General features: G+C 60.4%; 1 protein-coding gene across 2 annotated transcripts in view; it reads left to right on the top strand.

The window, feature by feature from the left end:
* The window catches only part of DMGDH (dimethylglycine dehydrogenase), a 98,395-nt gene that overhangs the window by 33,261 nt on the left and 49,459 nt on the right, over positions 1-15,675 (top strand). For both annotated transcript variants that reach the window (XM_070056320.1, XM_070056319.1), the window contains exons 2-4: positions 8,341-8,503; positions 13,546-13,644; positions 14,805-14,969. In XM_070056320.1, coding sequence (XP_069912421.1) covers positions 8,341-8,503; positions 13,546-13,644; positions 14,805-14,969 — 427 coding nt within the window. The remainder of the gene's footprint in view (positions 1-8,340; positions 8,504-13,545; positions 13,645-14,804; positions 14,970-15,675) is intronic.

Here is a 15,675-nt window from a genome sequence, read left to right as displayed (position 1 = left end):
GAGCAGCGTACTCGGCGTGTGGGCAGCCGAGTTAGGATTGGCAGAGGAGGACTATAAAGGAGGAGAGAGACGGCATGCACGAGGAACATCTAAGAGGAACATCTAAGGGGAACACCTGCAGCCCCCAGAGAGCCGGCCGGCGGTGTGCCGCTCCCCCGCGGAAGTGGGGAATGTGGCAGGGGGAACCGCCCTTCCACGGAGGTGGAAGGGATAGTAGCCAACCCGGGAAGAACCAGCAGCAAACCCGGGGAGGCCGAGCAGACGAAAGAGCAGTGCAGGGTCCTGTGTCGTTCCTCCATGAAGAGGGGGAGCGACATAATGGTGCCGTGACTTGGATATGAAGCCTGGGCAGGGTTTAGTGTCGTTCCTCCATGAAGAGGGGGAGCGACATAATGGTGCCGTGACTCGGATAGGAAACCTAGGTCGGATAGGAAACTTAGGAGGGAAGAAACGGGAAGAAGCAGGAAAATACCGGAGAGAGAGACTAGCAAACAGCCTAGGGAAAAGCTGGACGAAAAAGGTGCCGGAAGAAGCTATTGAAAGCCTAGGCATAGACTCAGATACGGACTACGGGGGGAAGCTGGGAGAAATCTCTAAGGTCGAAAGCGAAAGTGAAAGCTAGAACAGACAGACTTGGATGCGGACTGTGGGGAGAGGCCAGGAGAAATGAGGGAGGAGTATTGTTGGAGGAAAGCTTGGGGAAACATACCGGGTAGAGAAAAATGTTAGGGAAATTGAAGCCGCGGGGGGCAGGCCGAGGCGGAAACGAAAGCCACTTTGGGATTCTCAAGTTAGCCCGGGAATAGGGGGCGAAAAGTTGAAACCAGAAGCGGAAACGTAAGCCAGATTGGGATCCGTCTGATTAGCCTGGGGAGCAAAGGACGGGAAGCCAAATCGTGGGGCGGAGACGTGAGCTGGGTTGAATTCGCCAGGCTAGCCCGGGGAACTTAGATTGAATACTAGTGGCGGAGACGTAAGCTACGCTGTGTGACTCGCGGAGGCTGCCGCGCGCAGAGAGAGTGTGCAGGGCACAAGTAGATAGGGAACGCTGGGGTAAGTGCGAGACCGCGGAGTGTGCGCGCAAAGCCGAGCCGCGCAGATGAGAGAGGCGCGGGCTGAAGCGGCGCAAAGCCGGGAAGCCGCTGCGGGGCGGCGAGGCGCCGAGAAGCAGCCTCGGGGCGGGCGCCGGCGGGGCGAGGCGCCGGGAAGCCGGGCAGAGCCGTGAAGCTGCCGCGGGGCGAGGTGCCGAGAAGCAGCCTCAGGCGGGCGCCGGGAAACCGCGGGGATAAGAGAAACAGAAGTTTAGAAGTAAAATGAGAGAAATAGGAATGCTGGAAGATAGAAGTAAAATGGGAGAAATAGGAATGCTGGAAGATAGAAGTAAAATGGGAGAAATAGGAATGCCCGGAGATAGAGAAATAGAGAAATAGAAAGGCCTCCCCACAACACAGCAATGAGAGAGCTTGGATTCGGTCTGCCTGATTAGTGAGGCGATGAGCACCTGCAGGCGGCTAGCAGCTTATGCGCTGCAGGTCACCGAAGACAGGCACGAATTAACATCAATAAGGCCTCCCCACAACACAGCAATGAGAGAGCTTGGATTCGGTCTGCCTGATTAGTAAGGCGGTAAGCACCAGCAGGCCGCTCGACCAGAGTATGAGCTGCAGGTCACCGAAGATAGGCACGAACCAACACTAATAAGTCTCCCCCACAATAAGGCAATGAGAAGGCTTGGATTCGGTTTGCCTGATTGTTAGGGCTTGTAAGCCCCTGCAGGCAGAGCAGAGCATGCGCTGCGGGGCACCGAACACAGGCACGCATCAGCGCCTAAAAACCTCCTCACAACATGGCGAAGAGAGGACCCGGATTTGGTTTGCCTGATTGATAGGACTTGTAAGAACCTGTGGCAACTCTAGCAAGTAGAGCAGAGTGTGTGCCGCAGGGCACCGAAGACAGGCGCGTATCAACGCCAAAAAATAAAAAGAAAGGGGGATCTGTGGGGAGCAACCCGGACTGGACTGAGTTACTGGAATTAAGACTTATTCTATGCATCTGCTCTCCCACAATATGGCGCTGGGAGAGGAGGCAACAGCTTCTACCCAGCTGCCTCTCACCAACTTGACAAGCTGCAGGACCTGCTCCTGATTGGAGGAGAGCAGCGTACTCGGCGTGTGGGCAGCCGAGTTAGGATTGGCGGAGGAGGACTATAAAGGAGGAGAGAGACGGCATGCACGAGGAACATCTAAGAGGAACATCTAAGGGGAACACCTGTGCAGCCCCCAGAGAGCCGGCCAGCGGTGTGCTGCTCCCCCGCGGAAGTGGGGAATGTGGCAGGGGGAACCGCCCTTCCACGGAGGTGGAAGGGACGGCAGCCAACCCGGGAAGAACCAGCAGCAAACCCGGGGAGGCCGAGCAGACGAAAGAACAGCGCAGGGTCCTGTGTCGTTCCTCCACGAAGAGGGGGAGCGACATAATGGTGCCGTGACTCGGATGTGAAGCCTAGGCAGGGTCTTGTGTCGTTCCTCCATGAAGAGGGGGAGCGACAGATTGTTACAGGAAGAAAGAAAATATGAAAAATTAGCAACACGAAGCACATAATTCACGGACGAGTCCAGCAGTATTTACTGAGAACCAGCGGTCCCAGGGGCTCGACACACGGCAATGAGGCACAAAGCAAAAGAGAGGTGGGGGCTTCCTCGGGCCCCTCTGACGGGACCTGCATTTGCTGGCCTCTGCGGCCCTGCCACGTGGCTGTCCCCACAGCCTGGAGTGTCCTCCTGTCCTCACCTGTCCTGCTTCCTGCACATACCCCTCCTTCCCATCAACTGTCTTGTGAGGTCCACGTCTGTGTTTTTGATTAAGCTCCTGGCTCCTATTGTGTTGTGTGCTACAGAGAGCATGGTGCTGTCTGGCGCCCTGTTCATGGCGGGAACTCGGGCAGCAGAACTGATGAGGGATGAATGAATGAATCAGCCAGTCAAGCACAAGTATAACCTGTGCTGGTAATTAACAGATGCCCCATGCTAAGGAGCACTACCTCTGTGGGATAAATCTAGACACAGTGTGGTCCGAGGAGGCTTGAGCGTCACCTGGGGCAAGTAGCAGAGGCTTTCATAGTTACTCATGCAGATGTGGACAGACACTGTGCCTGCTTTCAGGGAGCAGCCAGTGCATCCAGGAAGACAGCTGTGCAGTCACACAGGGGCAGGTGCACGGGGCGGGGGTGAGAGTGGGGTCCACCTGGCTGTGACAGAGGAGCAGGTCCACGGGGCAGGGGTGAGAGTGGGGTCCACCTAGCTGTCACAGAGGAGCAGGTGCACGGGGCAGGGGTGAGAGCGGGGTCCACCTGGCTGTCACAGAGGAGCAGGTGCATGGGGGAGGGGTGAGAGTGGGGTCCACCTGGCTGTCAGCACAGGGGCAGGTGCACGGGGCAGGGGTGAGAGTGGGGTCCCACCTGGCTGTCAGCAGAGGGGCAGGTGCACGGGGCAGGGGAGAGAGTGGGTCCCACATGGCTGTCAGCAGAGAAGCAGGTGCATGGTGCAGGGGTGAGAGTGGGGTCCCACCTGGCTATCGTCAGAGGAGCAGGTGCACGGGGCAGGGGTCAGAGTGGGGTCCACCTGGCTGTAAGCAGAGGAGCAGATGCACGGGGCAGGGGTGAGAGTGAGGTCCACCTGGCTGTCAGCAGAGGAGCAGGTGCACGGGGCGGGGGTGAGAGTGGGGTCCCACCTGCCTGTCAGCACAGGGGCAGGTGTATGGTGCGGGGGTGAGAGTGGGGTCCCACCTGGCTGTCACAGAGGAGCAGGTGCACGGGGCAGGGGTGAGAGTGGGGTCCCACTTGGCTGTCAGCAGAGGGGCAGGTGCACGGGGCGGGGGTGAGAGTGGGGTCCCACCTGGCTATCGTCAGAGGAGCAGGTGCACGGGGCAGGGTTGAGAGTGTGGTCCACCTGGCTGTCAGCAGAGGGGCAGGTTCTTGGGGCAGGGGAGAGGGTGGGTCCCACCTGGCTGTCAGCAGATGAGCAGGTGCATGGGGCAGGGGTGAGAGTGGGGTCCCAACTGGCTGTCGACGGCAGAGGAGCAGGTGTATCGGGCAGGAGTGATTGTCGGGTCCCACCTGGCTGTCACAGAGGAGCAGGTGCACGGGGAGGAGGTGAGAGTGGGGTCCACCTGGCTGTCACAGAGGAGCAGGTGCACGGGGCGGGGGTGAGAGTGGGGTCCCACCTGGCTTCAGCAGAGGGGCAGGTGCACGGGGCGGGGGTGAGAGTGGGGTCCCACCTGGCTGTCAGCAGAGGGGCAGGTGCACGGGGCAGGGGTGAGAGTGGGGTCCCACCTGGCTGTCACAGAGGAGCAGGTGCACGGGGCAGGGGTGAGAGTGGGGTCCCAACTGGCTGTCAGCAGAGGGGCAGGTGCACGTGGCGGGGGTGAGAGTGGGGTCCCACCTGGATGTCAGCAGAGGGGCAGGTAAACGTGGCGGGGGTGAGAGTGGGGTCCCACCTGGCTGTCACAGAGGAGCAGGTGCACGGGGCAGGGGTGAGAGTGGGGTCCCAACTGGCTGTAGCAGAGGGGCAGGTGCACGGGGCAGGGGTGAGAGTGGGGTCCCACCTGGCTGTCAGCAGAGGGGCAGGTATACGGGGCAGGGGTGAGAGTTTGGTCCACCTGGCTGTCAGCAGAGGGGCAGGTGCATGGGGCAGTGGTGAGAGTGGGGTCCACCTGGCTGTCAGCAGAGGGGCAGGTATACGGGGCAGGGTGAGAGTTTGGTCCACCTGGCTGTCAGCAGAGGGGCAGGTATACGGGGCAGGGTGAGAGTTTGGTCCACCTGGCTGTCAGCAGAGGGGCAGGTGCATGGGGCAGTGGTGAGAGTGGGGTCCACCTGGCTGTCAGCAGAGGGGCAGGTGCACGGGGCAGGGGTGAGAGTGGGGTCCCACCTGGCTGTCACAGAGGAGCAGGTGCACGGGGCAGGGGAGAGAGTGGGGTCCCACCTGGCTGTCAGCAGAGGAGCAGGTGTATGGACGGGGGTGAGAGTGGGGTCCACCTGGCTGTCACAGAGGAGCAGGTGCACGGGGCAAGGGTGAGAGTGGGGTCCCACCTGGCTTCAGCAGAGGGGCAGGTGCACGGGGCGGGTGTGAGAGTGTGGTCCCACCTGGCTATCATCAGAGGAGCAGGTTCACGGGGCAGGGGTGAGAGTGGGGTCCACCTGGCTGTCGTCAGAGGAGCAGGTGCACGGGGCAGGGGTGAGAGTGGGGTCCACCTGGCTGTAAGGAGAGGAGCAGGTACAGGGGGCAGGGGTGAGAGTGGGGTCCCACCTGGCTGTCGTCAGCAGAGGGGCAGGTGCACGGGGCAGGGGTGAGAATGGGGTCCCACCTGGATGTCAGCCGAGGTGCAGGTGCTTGGGGCAGGGGAGAGAGTGGGTCCCACCTGGCTGTCGTCGGCAGAGTAGCAGGTGTATGGGGCAGGGGTGAGAGTGGGGTCCCAACTGGCTGTCGTCGGCAGAGTAGCAGGTGTATGGGGCAGGGGTGAGAGTGGGGTCCCAACTGGCTGTCGTCGGCAGAGTAGCAGGTGTATGGGGCAGGGGAGAGTGGGGTCCACCTGGCTGTCACAGAGGAGCAGGTGCACGGAGCGGGGGTGAGAGTGGAGTCCACCTGGCTGTCACAGAGGAGCAGGTGCACGGGGCAGGGGTGAGAGTGGGGTCCCAACTGGCTGTCAGCAGAGGGGCAGGTGCACGGGGCAGGGGAGAGAGTGGGGTCCCACCTGGCTGTCAGCAGAGGGGCAGGTGCACGGGGCAGGGTGAGAGTGTGGTCCCACCTGGCTGTCAGCAGAGGGGCAGGTGCATGGGGCGGGGGTGAGAGTGAGATCCCAGCTGGCTGTCACAGAGGGGCAGGTGCACGGGGCAGGGGTGAGAGTGGGGTCCACCTGGCTGTCACAGAGAAGCAGGTGCACGGGGCAGGGGTGAGAGTGGGGTCCCACCTGGCTATCGTCAGAGGAGCAGGTGCACGGGGCAGGGGTGAGAGTGGGGTCCACCTTTATGTCACAGAGGGGCAGGTGCACGGGGCAGGGGAGAGAGTGGGTCCAACCTGGCTGTCAGCAGAGAAGCAGGTGCACGGGGCAGGGGTGAGAGTGGAGTCCACCTGGCTGTCACAGAGGAGCAGGTGCACGGGGCAGGGGTGAGAGTGGGGTCCCAACTGGCTGTCAGCAGAGGGGCAGGTGCACGGGGCAGGGTGAGAGTGGGGTCCACCAGGCTGTCAGCAGAGGGGCAGGTGCACGGGGCAGGGTGAGAGTGGGGTCCCACCTGGCTGTCAGCAGAGGGGCAGGTGCAGGGGGCGGGGGTGAGAGTGGGGTTCCACCTGGCTGTCAGTAGAGGGGCAGGTGCACGGGGCAGGGGTGAGAGTGAGGTCCCACCTGGCTGTCACAGAGGAGCAGGTGCACGGGGCAGGGGAGAGAGTGGGGTCCCACCTGGCTGTCAGCAGAGGGGCAGGTGCACGGGGCAGGGTGAGAGTGTGGTCCCACCTGGCTGTCAGCAGAGGGGCAGGTGCATGGGGCGGGGGTGAGAGTGAGATCCCAGCTGGCTGTCACAGAGGGGCAGGTGCACGGGGCAGGGGTGAGAGTGGGGTCCCACCTGGCTGTCACAGAGAAGCAGGTGCACGGGGCAGGGGTGAGAGTGGGGTCCCACCTGGCTATCGTCAGAGGAGCAGGTGCACGGGGCAGGGGTGAGAGTGGGGTCCACCTGGCTGTAAGCAGAGGAGCAGGTTCACGGGGCAGGGGTGAGAGTGGGGTCCACCTTTATGTCACAGAGGGGCAGGTGCACGGGGCAGGGGAGAGAGTGGGTCCAACCTGGCTGTCAGCAGAGAAGCAGGTGCACGGGGCAGGGGTGAGAGTGGGGTCCACCTGGCTGTAAGCAGAGGAGCAGGTGCACGGGCCAGGGGTGAGTGTGGGGTCCCACCTGGCTATCGTCAGAGGAGCAGGTGCACGGGGCAGGGGTGAGAGTGGGGTCCACCTGGCTGTAAGCAGAGGAGCAGGTGCAGGGGGCGGGGGTGAGAGTGGGGTCCCACCTGGCCGTCAGCAGAGGGGCAGGTGCACGGGGCAGGGGTGAGAGTGGGGTCCACCTGGCTGTCGTCAGCAGAGGAGCAGGTGCACGGGGCAGGGGTGAGAGTGGGGTCCACCTGGCTGTCACAGAGGAGCAGGTGCACGGGGCAGGGGTGAGAGTGGGGTCCCACCTGGCTGTCAGCACAGGGGCAGGTGTACGGGGCGGGCATGAGAGTGGGGTCCACCTGGCTGTCAGAAGAGGAGCAGGTGCACGGGGCAGGGGTGAGAGTGGGGTCCCACCTGGCTGTCAGCAGAGAAGCAGGTGCAGGGGGCGGGGGTGAGAGTGGGGTTCCACCTGGCTGTCAGTAGAGGGGCAGGTGCACGGGGCAGGGGTGAGAGTGGGGTCCCACCTGGCTGTAAGCAGAGGAGCAGGTGCATGGGGCAGGGGAGAGAGTGGGGTCCACCAGGCTGTCACAGAGGAGCAGGTGCATGGGGTAGGGGTGAGAGTGGGGTCCCAACTGGCTGTCAGGAGAGGGGCAGGTGCACGGGGCAGGGGTGAGAGTGGGGTCCCACCTGGCTGTCACAGAGGAGCAGGTGCATGGGGCAAGGGAGAGAGTGGGGTCCACCTGGCTGTCAGCAGAGGGGCAGGTGCACAGGGCAGGGGTGAGAGTGGGGTCGCACCTGGCTGTCAGCAGAGGGGCAGGTTCACGGGGCAGTGGTGAGTGTGGGGTCCCACCTGGCTGTCACAGAGGAGCAGGTGCACGGGGCAGGGGTGAAAGTGGGGTCCACCTTGCTGTTGTCAGCACAGGGGCAAGTGCATGGGGCAGGGGTGAGAGTGGGGTCCCACCTGGCTGTCGTCAGAGGATTAGGGGTGGAAGTCAGGTCCTGCTCCATTCTCTTCAGCCTGAAAGCACTGGAGACATGAGTTGAACTAGGTTACAAGTGCTAGATTTCAGGATGATTATGGTTTTTCATTATGGTTTTTCTTTTTAAGTAAGAAAAAGTATTCTGTTTCTCTCTCTCTCTCTCTCTCTCTCTCTCTCTCTCTCTCTTTAAGGAAGCTACTTGTTCATTTCTTTAGCTGTGTTGGTTCCTTACAGTGGACCAGAATCAGTAAATGGAATGGGACCCATCCCCACCCCCGCCGCCCCCATAGCGGGATTGCCCGCGTCGGTTCACGTGTTGCAAACTGCTAAATCGGCAAATCTCAGTCACCAGGTGTTCAGTACTAGAGAAATGGGTAATGGAAGCACACCATTCGGACCAAAGCTACAGCCGCCGCAGCCCAGCCAAGTCCTCGTTTAAGACCTAAATGTCTTCCAGGGAGGAAAAACCAGACATGACATGGAAGGACAGAGCGGAAATAGTGATCATCGGAGGGGGCTGTGTGGGCGTGAGCCTGGCCTACCACCTGGCCAAGGCGGGCATGAGAGACGTGGTCCTGCTGGAAAAGTCGGAGCTCACGGCCGGATCCACCTGGCACGCAGTAAGCACGCCCCGCCCCCAACCCAGGATTCACCTGGCATGCAGTAAGCAAGCCCCGCCCCCAACCCAGGTCCACCTGGCACGCAGTAAGCAAGCCCCGCCCCCAACCCAGGATTCACCTAGCATGCAGTTGCAAGCCCCGCCCCCAACCCAGGATTCACCTAGCATGCAGTAAGCACGCCCCGCCCCCAGCCCAGGTCCACCTGGCACGCAGTAAGCACGCCCCGCCCCCAGCCCAGGTCCACCTGGCACGCAGTAGGCAAGCCCCGCCCCCAGCCCAGGTCCACCTGGCACGCAGTAAGCACGCCCCGCCCCCAGCCCAGGTCCACCTGGCACGCAGTAAGCACGCCCCGCCCCCAGCCCAGGTCCACCTGGCACGCAGTAAGCACGCCCCGCCCCCAGCCCAGGTCCACCTGGCACGCAGTAGGCAAGCCCCGCCCCAGCCCAGCCTCCCACCCGCGGGCTCCGGAGCACAGCTCCCTGGGCGCTGGTTCCCTGTGAGCCCTTCCCAGCGAGCGCCGTTTCAGCAGAGTGGGAACTGCGGCTGCGGTTCGGTTAGTGTCGCTGTGTTGGTTTTTTTTTTTTTTTTAAGATTTATTTATTTATTCAAAAGTCAGAGTTACACCGAGAGAGGAGAGGCAGAGAGAGAGAGAGAGAGAGAGAGAGGTCTTCCATTCCATGGTTCACTCCCCAATTGGCTGCAATGGCTGGAGCTGCTGCACCGATCCGGAGCCAGGAGCTTCTTCCGGGTCTCCCATGTGGGTGCAGGGGCCCAAGGGCCGGGGTCATCTTCTATTGCTTTCCCAGGCCACAGCAGAGAGCTGGATGGGAAGTGGAGCAGCTGGGACTCTAACCGGAGCCTATATGGGATGCCGGCACAGCAGGCAGCAGCTTTACCCCTAGGCCACCGTGCCAGGGCACCCCTGTGTTGGTTTTGATTGGTGCCTTCTGGGTTCCAGTCCTGGCCTTGCAGACCATTTCCCGCCCTGTGACTTTAGCAGGTTCCCTAGGCTGGCATTTCCTCAAGTTGAAGTGGGACTAGTGGTGGTGCTTGAAGCTGAGTTGATCTGGGCACGCGTGACGAACACAGGACATGTGTTCAGTGCATCAGAGGCCACTGCCTGAGCGATCCTGAGTATTAGCCCAGAGGCGTGATCTGCCAGGCTCTTCCAAAAGGTGGTGGGAAGTGGCATTGGCAGGTTTTATTCTTGTGTGGTCTGATGACCCATGTGTCACTTCCTTGTAATTGGCATTCCTCGTGAACTTTTTGAATCATGTACATGGATTTCAAAATTTGTAGCAAAATAAACTTACTTTTAATTCATTTTGTCCACAAACTGTGGAGGTGCCCTGGCTGACTCCCTCGCCTGTGTTTGGCGCTAATTGGATTTTTTATTCACTTGTGAAGCTAGATTCCTGCTGTGAGGCAAACTTGGCCTCCACAAGACATAAGAATGAGCCCACGGGTGCCCAGGCTCCGCTGAACTCTGCCAGGGCTGCCTGGTGCACCAGGCACTGGCATGCCGCGTGCAGTGGACAGAGGAGCGGTGTGGAGCGCGGGCTCCCGGGGCCGCTGCCCTGGGCAGGTGCAGGACGAGGGAGCTGCTGTGAGCTGGAAGACAATGCTGCAGCTCCTGTTTGTAGTTACCAGGGGACCCAAGGAGGGGGAGCTTCATGGCCGCTGTGTGGATGCAGTCGGCGCGTGGGTGCACTGGGTGGGATTCTGGGGCCGACCTGAGCGAGGTGCAGGGCGCCCGTGTCCCTCCTGTCGCCATCCTCCGTGCCTGCACAAGGCGTGCACAGGTGCTGCCAGATGGGTGCAGAAACGCAGCTTCAAGTCTCAGCGCTGGCAGCAGGGCTCTGGGGTGCACGGAGCAGGGGCGGGGGGGCGCAGGCCCTCCAGGCAGCCCCTGGGGCGTGGTGAAGGCCTGAGGGCGGGTGTCCAGGGGTGGTCCTCCTGCGTCAGGAGTGTGGCCAGTGCTGTTGTGTCTTGTGGCTGCAGTAGCGTGGGGTCACGGAGGGAGATGCGTCTGTCCGTGAGAGATGGCTAGCAGGTGTTTCCTAGTGAGGCGTTTCTCTGGGATGTGTCCCCTGATGTTAAAATGCAGAGACCCGCTGCTCCCCACTGCTCGGTGACAGGGGACAGGGACAGGACGGGCGCTGTGGTCAGAGGTCATCAGGATCCCGGGTGTGGGTGAGGAGTAGCGGCTCCCATCTCGAGCTGGTTCTGTGTGTTTTCTGGTCTCTCTGGGTAGGGGAGTATGTCTTGATTGGCATGTTGCGGGTGAACAGTGGATATCTGTGTTCCAGTGGCTGTGCTGAACTTTTGGGGGTGTGAGTGTGGGCTGAACACCAGGAGCCCTAGGGTGCAGGGTGGGTGCAGCCATTCCGGGGTCTCTGGAGGTGCAGAGGGTGTTGAAGCAGAGAGGGGACATCGTCCTGAGCCCCGACAGCTTTCCCTTGCCCTCACCGATTTATTCCTCACCAATCCCTCATTTTCCAAGGGCTGTCATTCTTGGTGGGTGTCCCTGTATCGCCTTCCCCTCCATTGTCTGTATTCACACCAGAGCTAAGCCCCCTGCCCCAAAGGCCTCTGCAACCCTCCCCACCTACAGCTACTCTTCCCGGGGTTCCCATAGTTTTACCTTGCACTGCAGGGTCTGTCGCTTAATCATGTGCCTTGAAAACAGATAAATGTGTCTTAGAGGCAGAGGAACAGGAGGGACAGACAGAGCTCTCGTCTGCTGGCTTCTCCCCAAACGCCTGTTGTGGCCAGGGCTGGGCCAGGCTGCAACCAGGAGCCAGGAGCTCCTTCCTGCTCTCCCCATGGGCTGCAGGAACCCAATCACTTGAGCCATGGCCAGCTGCCTCCCAGGGTCTGCAGTAACAGGAGTCAGCAGCCTGAGCGAGGTGTGGGGCACAGGGGTCCTAACCATGGGTCACAATGCCCGCCTGTCACAAGGAACCCTGGGTTTAATTACTGCACGTATTAACGTGTCGTGACTCCAGGACAAATGCAGAATCCTGGAGGTCAGAGCAATGGGTTCTCTGTTCTTGAACTTCCCGTTCAGTGTGTCCTTGGTGAAGTCACGGGGAGAAAGACGTGGCACCTTCTTCACAGCCCGAGTCACAAGGCTGGCTCTTAACTCAGCAGTGGATGCAGTACAAGGTGTGGCTTTCAAACCATTTGAATCGGAGGGCTGAAATGCACAGCCCCAAGTTTTAAAGACAGATGAACAGGCAAAAGCCAATGCTTGGGATTTAACTGTTGTGCCGGAGGAACCAGAGCCCGTATCGCACTCTGTCCTGGCAGCGAGGTGGAGCAGGTGGCCTGGGGCGTTGGACAAGGATGCGGCTGCTGTCCAGCCGTGGATACTGACTTCCCTGACCGTGAGCTTGCACGAGAATGTGCCCCTGAAACAAGGCCGGCAGTCTGGAACGACAGTGCTACGGCAATGAACCACGGGACCCTCACCTGGAAGGGCACTGATCTCCTGCTCCTGGGCAGGAAGAAGCGGACCATGCAGTGTAGACAGCAGGGCTTCCTGGTGGTCCGGCTGCATCCAGGCGCCAAGCTCTGCGATCTTGAAGAGGGGCAGCAGGCAGCGGTGGCTGGGTTCTCTCAGCTGACAGGAGATGCTTCGAAGCAGAGTGAGGTCCACTCGGCAGTGCCCGAGGGCCGGAGTCCCTGCTGTTCAACAGAGCTGTCCACGCACACACTGGACAGCACAGTCTGAGAAGGGAGAGGGGCAGGTGTGCCCAGAGCCCCCCCTGAGCCCTCTGAGTACACTGCCCGAGGGCCGGAGTCCCTGCTGCTGAACAGGGCTGTCCACGCATGCACTGGACAGCACAGTCTGAGAAGGGAGAGGGGCAGGTGTGCCCAGGGGCCCAGAGCCCACCCTGAGCCCTCTGAGTGAGTGCCCGAGGGCCGGAGTCCCTGCTGTTCAACAGGGCTGTCCATGCACGCACTGGACAGCACAGTCTGAGAAGGGAGAGGGGCAGGTGTGCCCAGAGCCCACCCTGAGCCCTCTGAGTGAGTGCCCGAGGGCCGGAGTCCCTGCTGTTCAACAGGGCTGTCCATGCACGCACTGGACAGCACAGTCTGAGAAGGGAGAGGGGCAGGTGTGCCCAGAGCCCACCCTGAGCCCTCTGAGTGAGTGCCCGAGGGCTGGAGTCCCCGCTGCTGAACAGGGCTGACCACGCACGCACTGGACAGCACAGTCTGAGAAAGGAGAGAGGCAGGTGTGCCCAGAGCCCACCCTGAGCCCTCTGTGAGTGCAGGGGCCATGCCCACACAGAAGTGGCTGCACAATGAGGCCCCAGACCCGGGAACAGCAGAGGACCGGCTTCATGCAGTTACTGAGAGTTGGTGGTGTAGACAGGAGCTGGCACGGGCGGCTCAGGCGTGGCTGATGTTCACATATTCCCCCGCCAGCAGTTCGTCCCTGTGGGCGGGTACCACGTGTGTGCTCATCCAGCAGGGTGAGCTCCAGGGTGCCGCCTCACCAGGGTCCCAGCATGAGTTTTCTCCTGCTTGGAGTCTGCAACTTCAGAGAAGGAACGAGGGGGCGGCTCCATCCAGGGAGAGGGGGAGTTGGGTCGGGGAGACCCCTTTGCTGGCCGGGGTCCTTCAGTTTTGCGGCTACGCACACGCAGGTTTCTGGTCCAGGGGCCATCCCCACTTACGCTGCCTGAGAGCGTGCACCAGGGACTTCACGCAGTGTGTGGAAATGGAATTAAAAGATGAGCTTATTTTTGTGCAACAAACCAAAATCTGAAATCCATGCATATGAGAAGTCTGTACAAAGTTCATGGAAAATAAATATTATGTAAAAACTATAGTGGATGCCACATTTTTTGTACTAAAATAAATTTATCTTTTAATTCCATTTCCTACCAACTTCCTGTTCCCAAGCCTTCCATCTGAACATCCCGGCCTCGATGGCCACACAGCCCTCTCCTGCGCTGTGCAGTGGTCTGGCAGTGAGCGTCCTGAGAATGCCGATTTTGTTTTCAATATGTCCTCTTCTCCTCTCTTTCAAGGCGGGGTTGACGACGTACTTCCATCCTGGAATAAATCTCAAGAAAATACATTATGACAGCATCAAACTGTATGAGAAACTGGAAGAAGAGACGGGGCAGGTAAATGCATTTGACACAAAACCGTTTGCGGGTTGCGATGGGTCTACAGCAAGCGAGTGAGATTTCCGGCGGGGTTGACACCTGTGGAGTGACGTCGGCAGCACACAAGGCGTTGAATGTGGTACAGAAACAGGGGGAGACGTTAACAACCCCTGGGGTTTGCTTTAAAATCATGTAACTTCTCCATCTCACTAGCTGTTCTTGATTATTTACGTGATGAAAGGATACAAAGTAGCTTTTGAACGCACCTTTTGCCAGCCGCCCTCCCCAGAACCCAGGAGCCGGAGCTTTCCGGCAGGTGTGTGGCCAAGGATGTGAGAGGGAGGGCGCCACGTTGTCCCGTGGCCCGGAGACAGCACCGCTCAGAGCCCAGCCCGCTTCCTTCTGTCCTCCTGAGGCCTGCGCCCGCACCTGCTCCCCTCTGCACGCTCACAGGCCAGGATTGAGCCTGCCGAGTGCTCTGGGGGTGTCCCCGCCCAGCACCACCCGATGGCCCAGGTCTGTGGGCCCAAGGCCGCAGGTCTGCTGACCCCTGCCTGCCTCGCCAGCGTTTTCTCTTGCCTCATGCAGCTGTCCTCAATGACAATGCCCAGTTATGGAGTGTGCTGGCTCACTCAGCCCAGTTTTCTGGGTTTGTTTTGCTGCCTCCTCTGGCTGAAACAACATCCCCTCATCCCATCCCAATACGGCATCCTCTCCTCTAGGGTTTCCTCCCCCAGGAAGCCTTCCTTGCCTGCGGGTCAGGCCCTCTCACTCCCTAGCCCAGGGCGGCATCGTTGTCCCTGCACCGCGGGGTCTGGCTGAGAACTCGGCGAGCTGCAGGGTGTCCTGAATGTCACGTGAAGGCCGACTTCAGCTCAGACTTTGCCTCGTCAGCGTGGGCCCCCTCAAACCCTTGGTCCCTCTCTCTCCCACTCTGCACACGCCGCTCACCCCTGTGGTCGGGGTCCCACACTGACGTGTGCACCTGTGCGCTGGGAGCACCCCGGCGCCTTTGCTTTGCTTGTACCCGCATCGCACGGCTCAGCCCGTGAACAGGGCTGTGTCTTCGCAAGCGACTCCCTGCCTGCACCGTGGGTCTCCTGGCTCGCACACCTGCGTAGTCCGCATGCCGGAGGAGAACCAAATCATGGTTCCTTTCTGGGCTCTTGTTGCTGCAGGCGGTGGGATTCCATCAGCCAGGCAGCATCCGGCTGGCCACGACGCCCGTGCGGGTGGATGAGTTTAAGTATCAGATGACGCGCGCCGGCTGGCATGCGACGGAGCAGTACTTGATCGGGCCCGAGAAGGTCCAGGAGATGTTCCCACTGCTCAACGTGGACAAGGTATTCCTCCCGGGGCAGCCGCGTCACACACTTGCATTCAAGTGAGCAGACCTTACTCCAGGAAGGTAACTAAGGATGGAAGAACCATGTTCACGTGTTGATGGCAGCATCAGATGCGTAGATCGGGGGTTTGGGGGCACTACATCGCTGTTAAATGAGATACGAAGTGAAAATGTTAAGTTTTCTATCTATGGCAACTGAGGAAGCCTCTTTTCTCCCTAACTTCCTCCCCTCCCCTCCCCCCTCTCCCTCCCTTACCGTCCCCCTCCCTCCCTCCTCCCCCCTCCCCTCCCTCCTTGCTTTCCTTCCTTACAATATCTATTTATTTGAATGCCCAAGTGACACAGAGGAGATACGAGACGATATTCCATCTAATGGTTCATTCCCCAAATGGCCGCAAAGAAGCCAGAAGTTTTTGTAACTCCGTCTGGGTCTCTCCCACAGGGGTGCAGAGGTCCAAGCGCTCGGGCCATCCTCCGCTGCCTTCCCAGGCCGTTAGCAGGGAGTTGCATCGGAAGCGGAGCAGCGGGGACTGGAACTGGAGCTAGGGGGTGCCGGTGCTGCGGGGGGCGGCCCAGCCCCGAGGGGGCGTTCTCAGTACGCTCCTGCTACCGTGGCCCCCACACAGAACGGTTTCTCTGCATCGATTGTGGAGAGTCACCCAGACAAGCACATGTCTAGGAAGGGCGTGTTCACATTTAAAACT

The sequence above is a fragment of the Oryctolagus cuniculus genome, chromosome 14, assembly GCF_964237555.1.
Source record: "Oryctolagus cuniculus chromosome 14, mOryCun1.1, whole genome shotgun sequence".
NCBI lineage: Eukaryota > Metazoa > Chordata > Mammalia > Lagomorpha > Leporidae > Oryctolagus > Oryctolagus cuniculus.
Note: the sequence above shows the minus strand (reverse complement) of the source record. Positions and strands in the feature narration are given on the sequence as shown.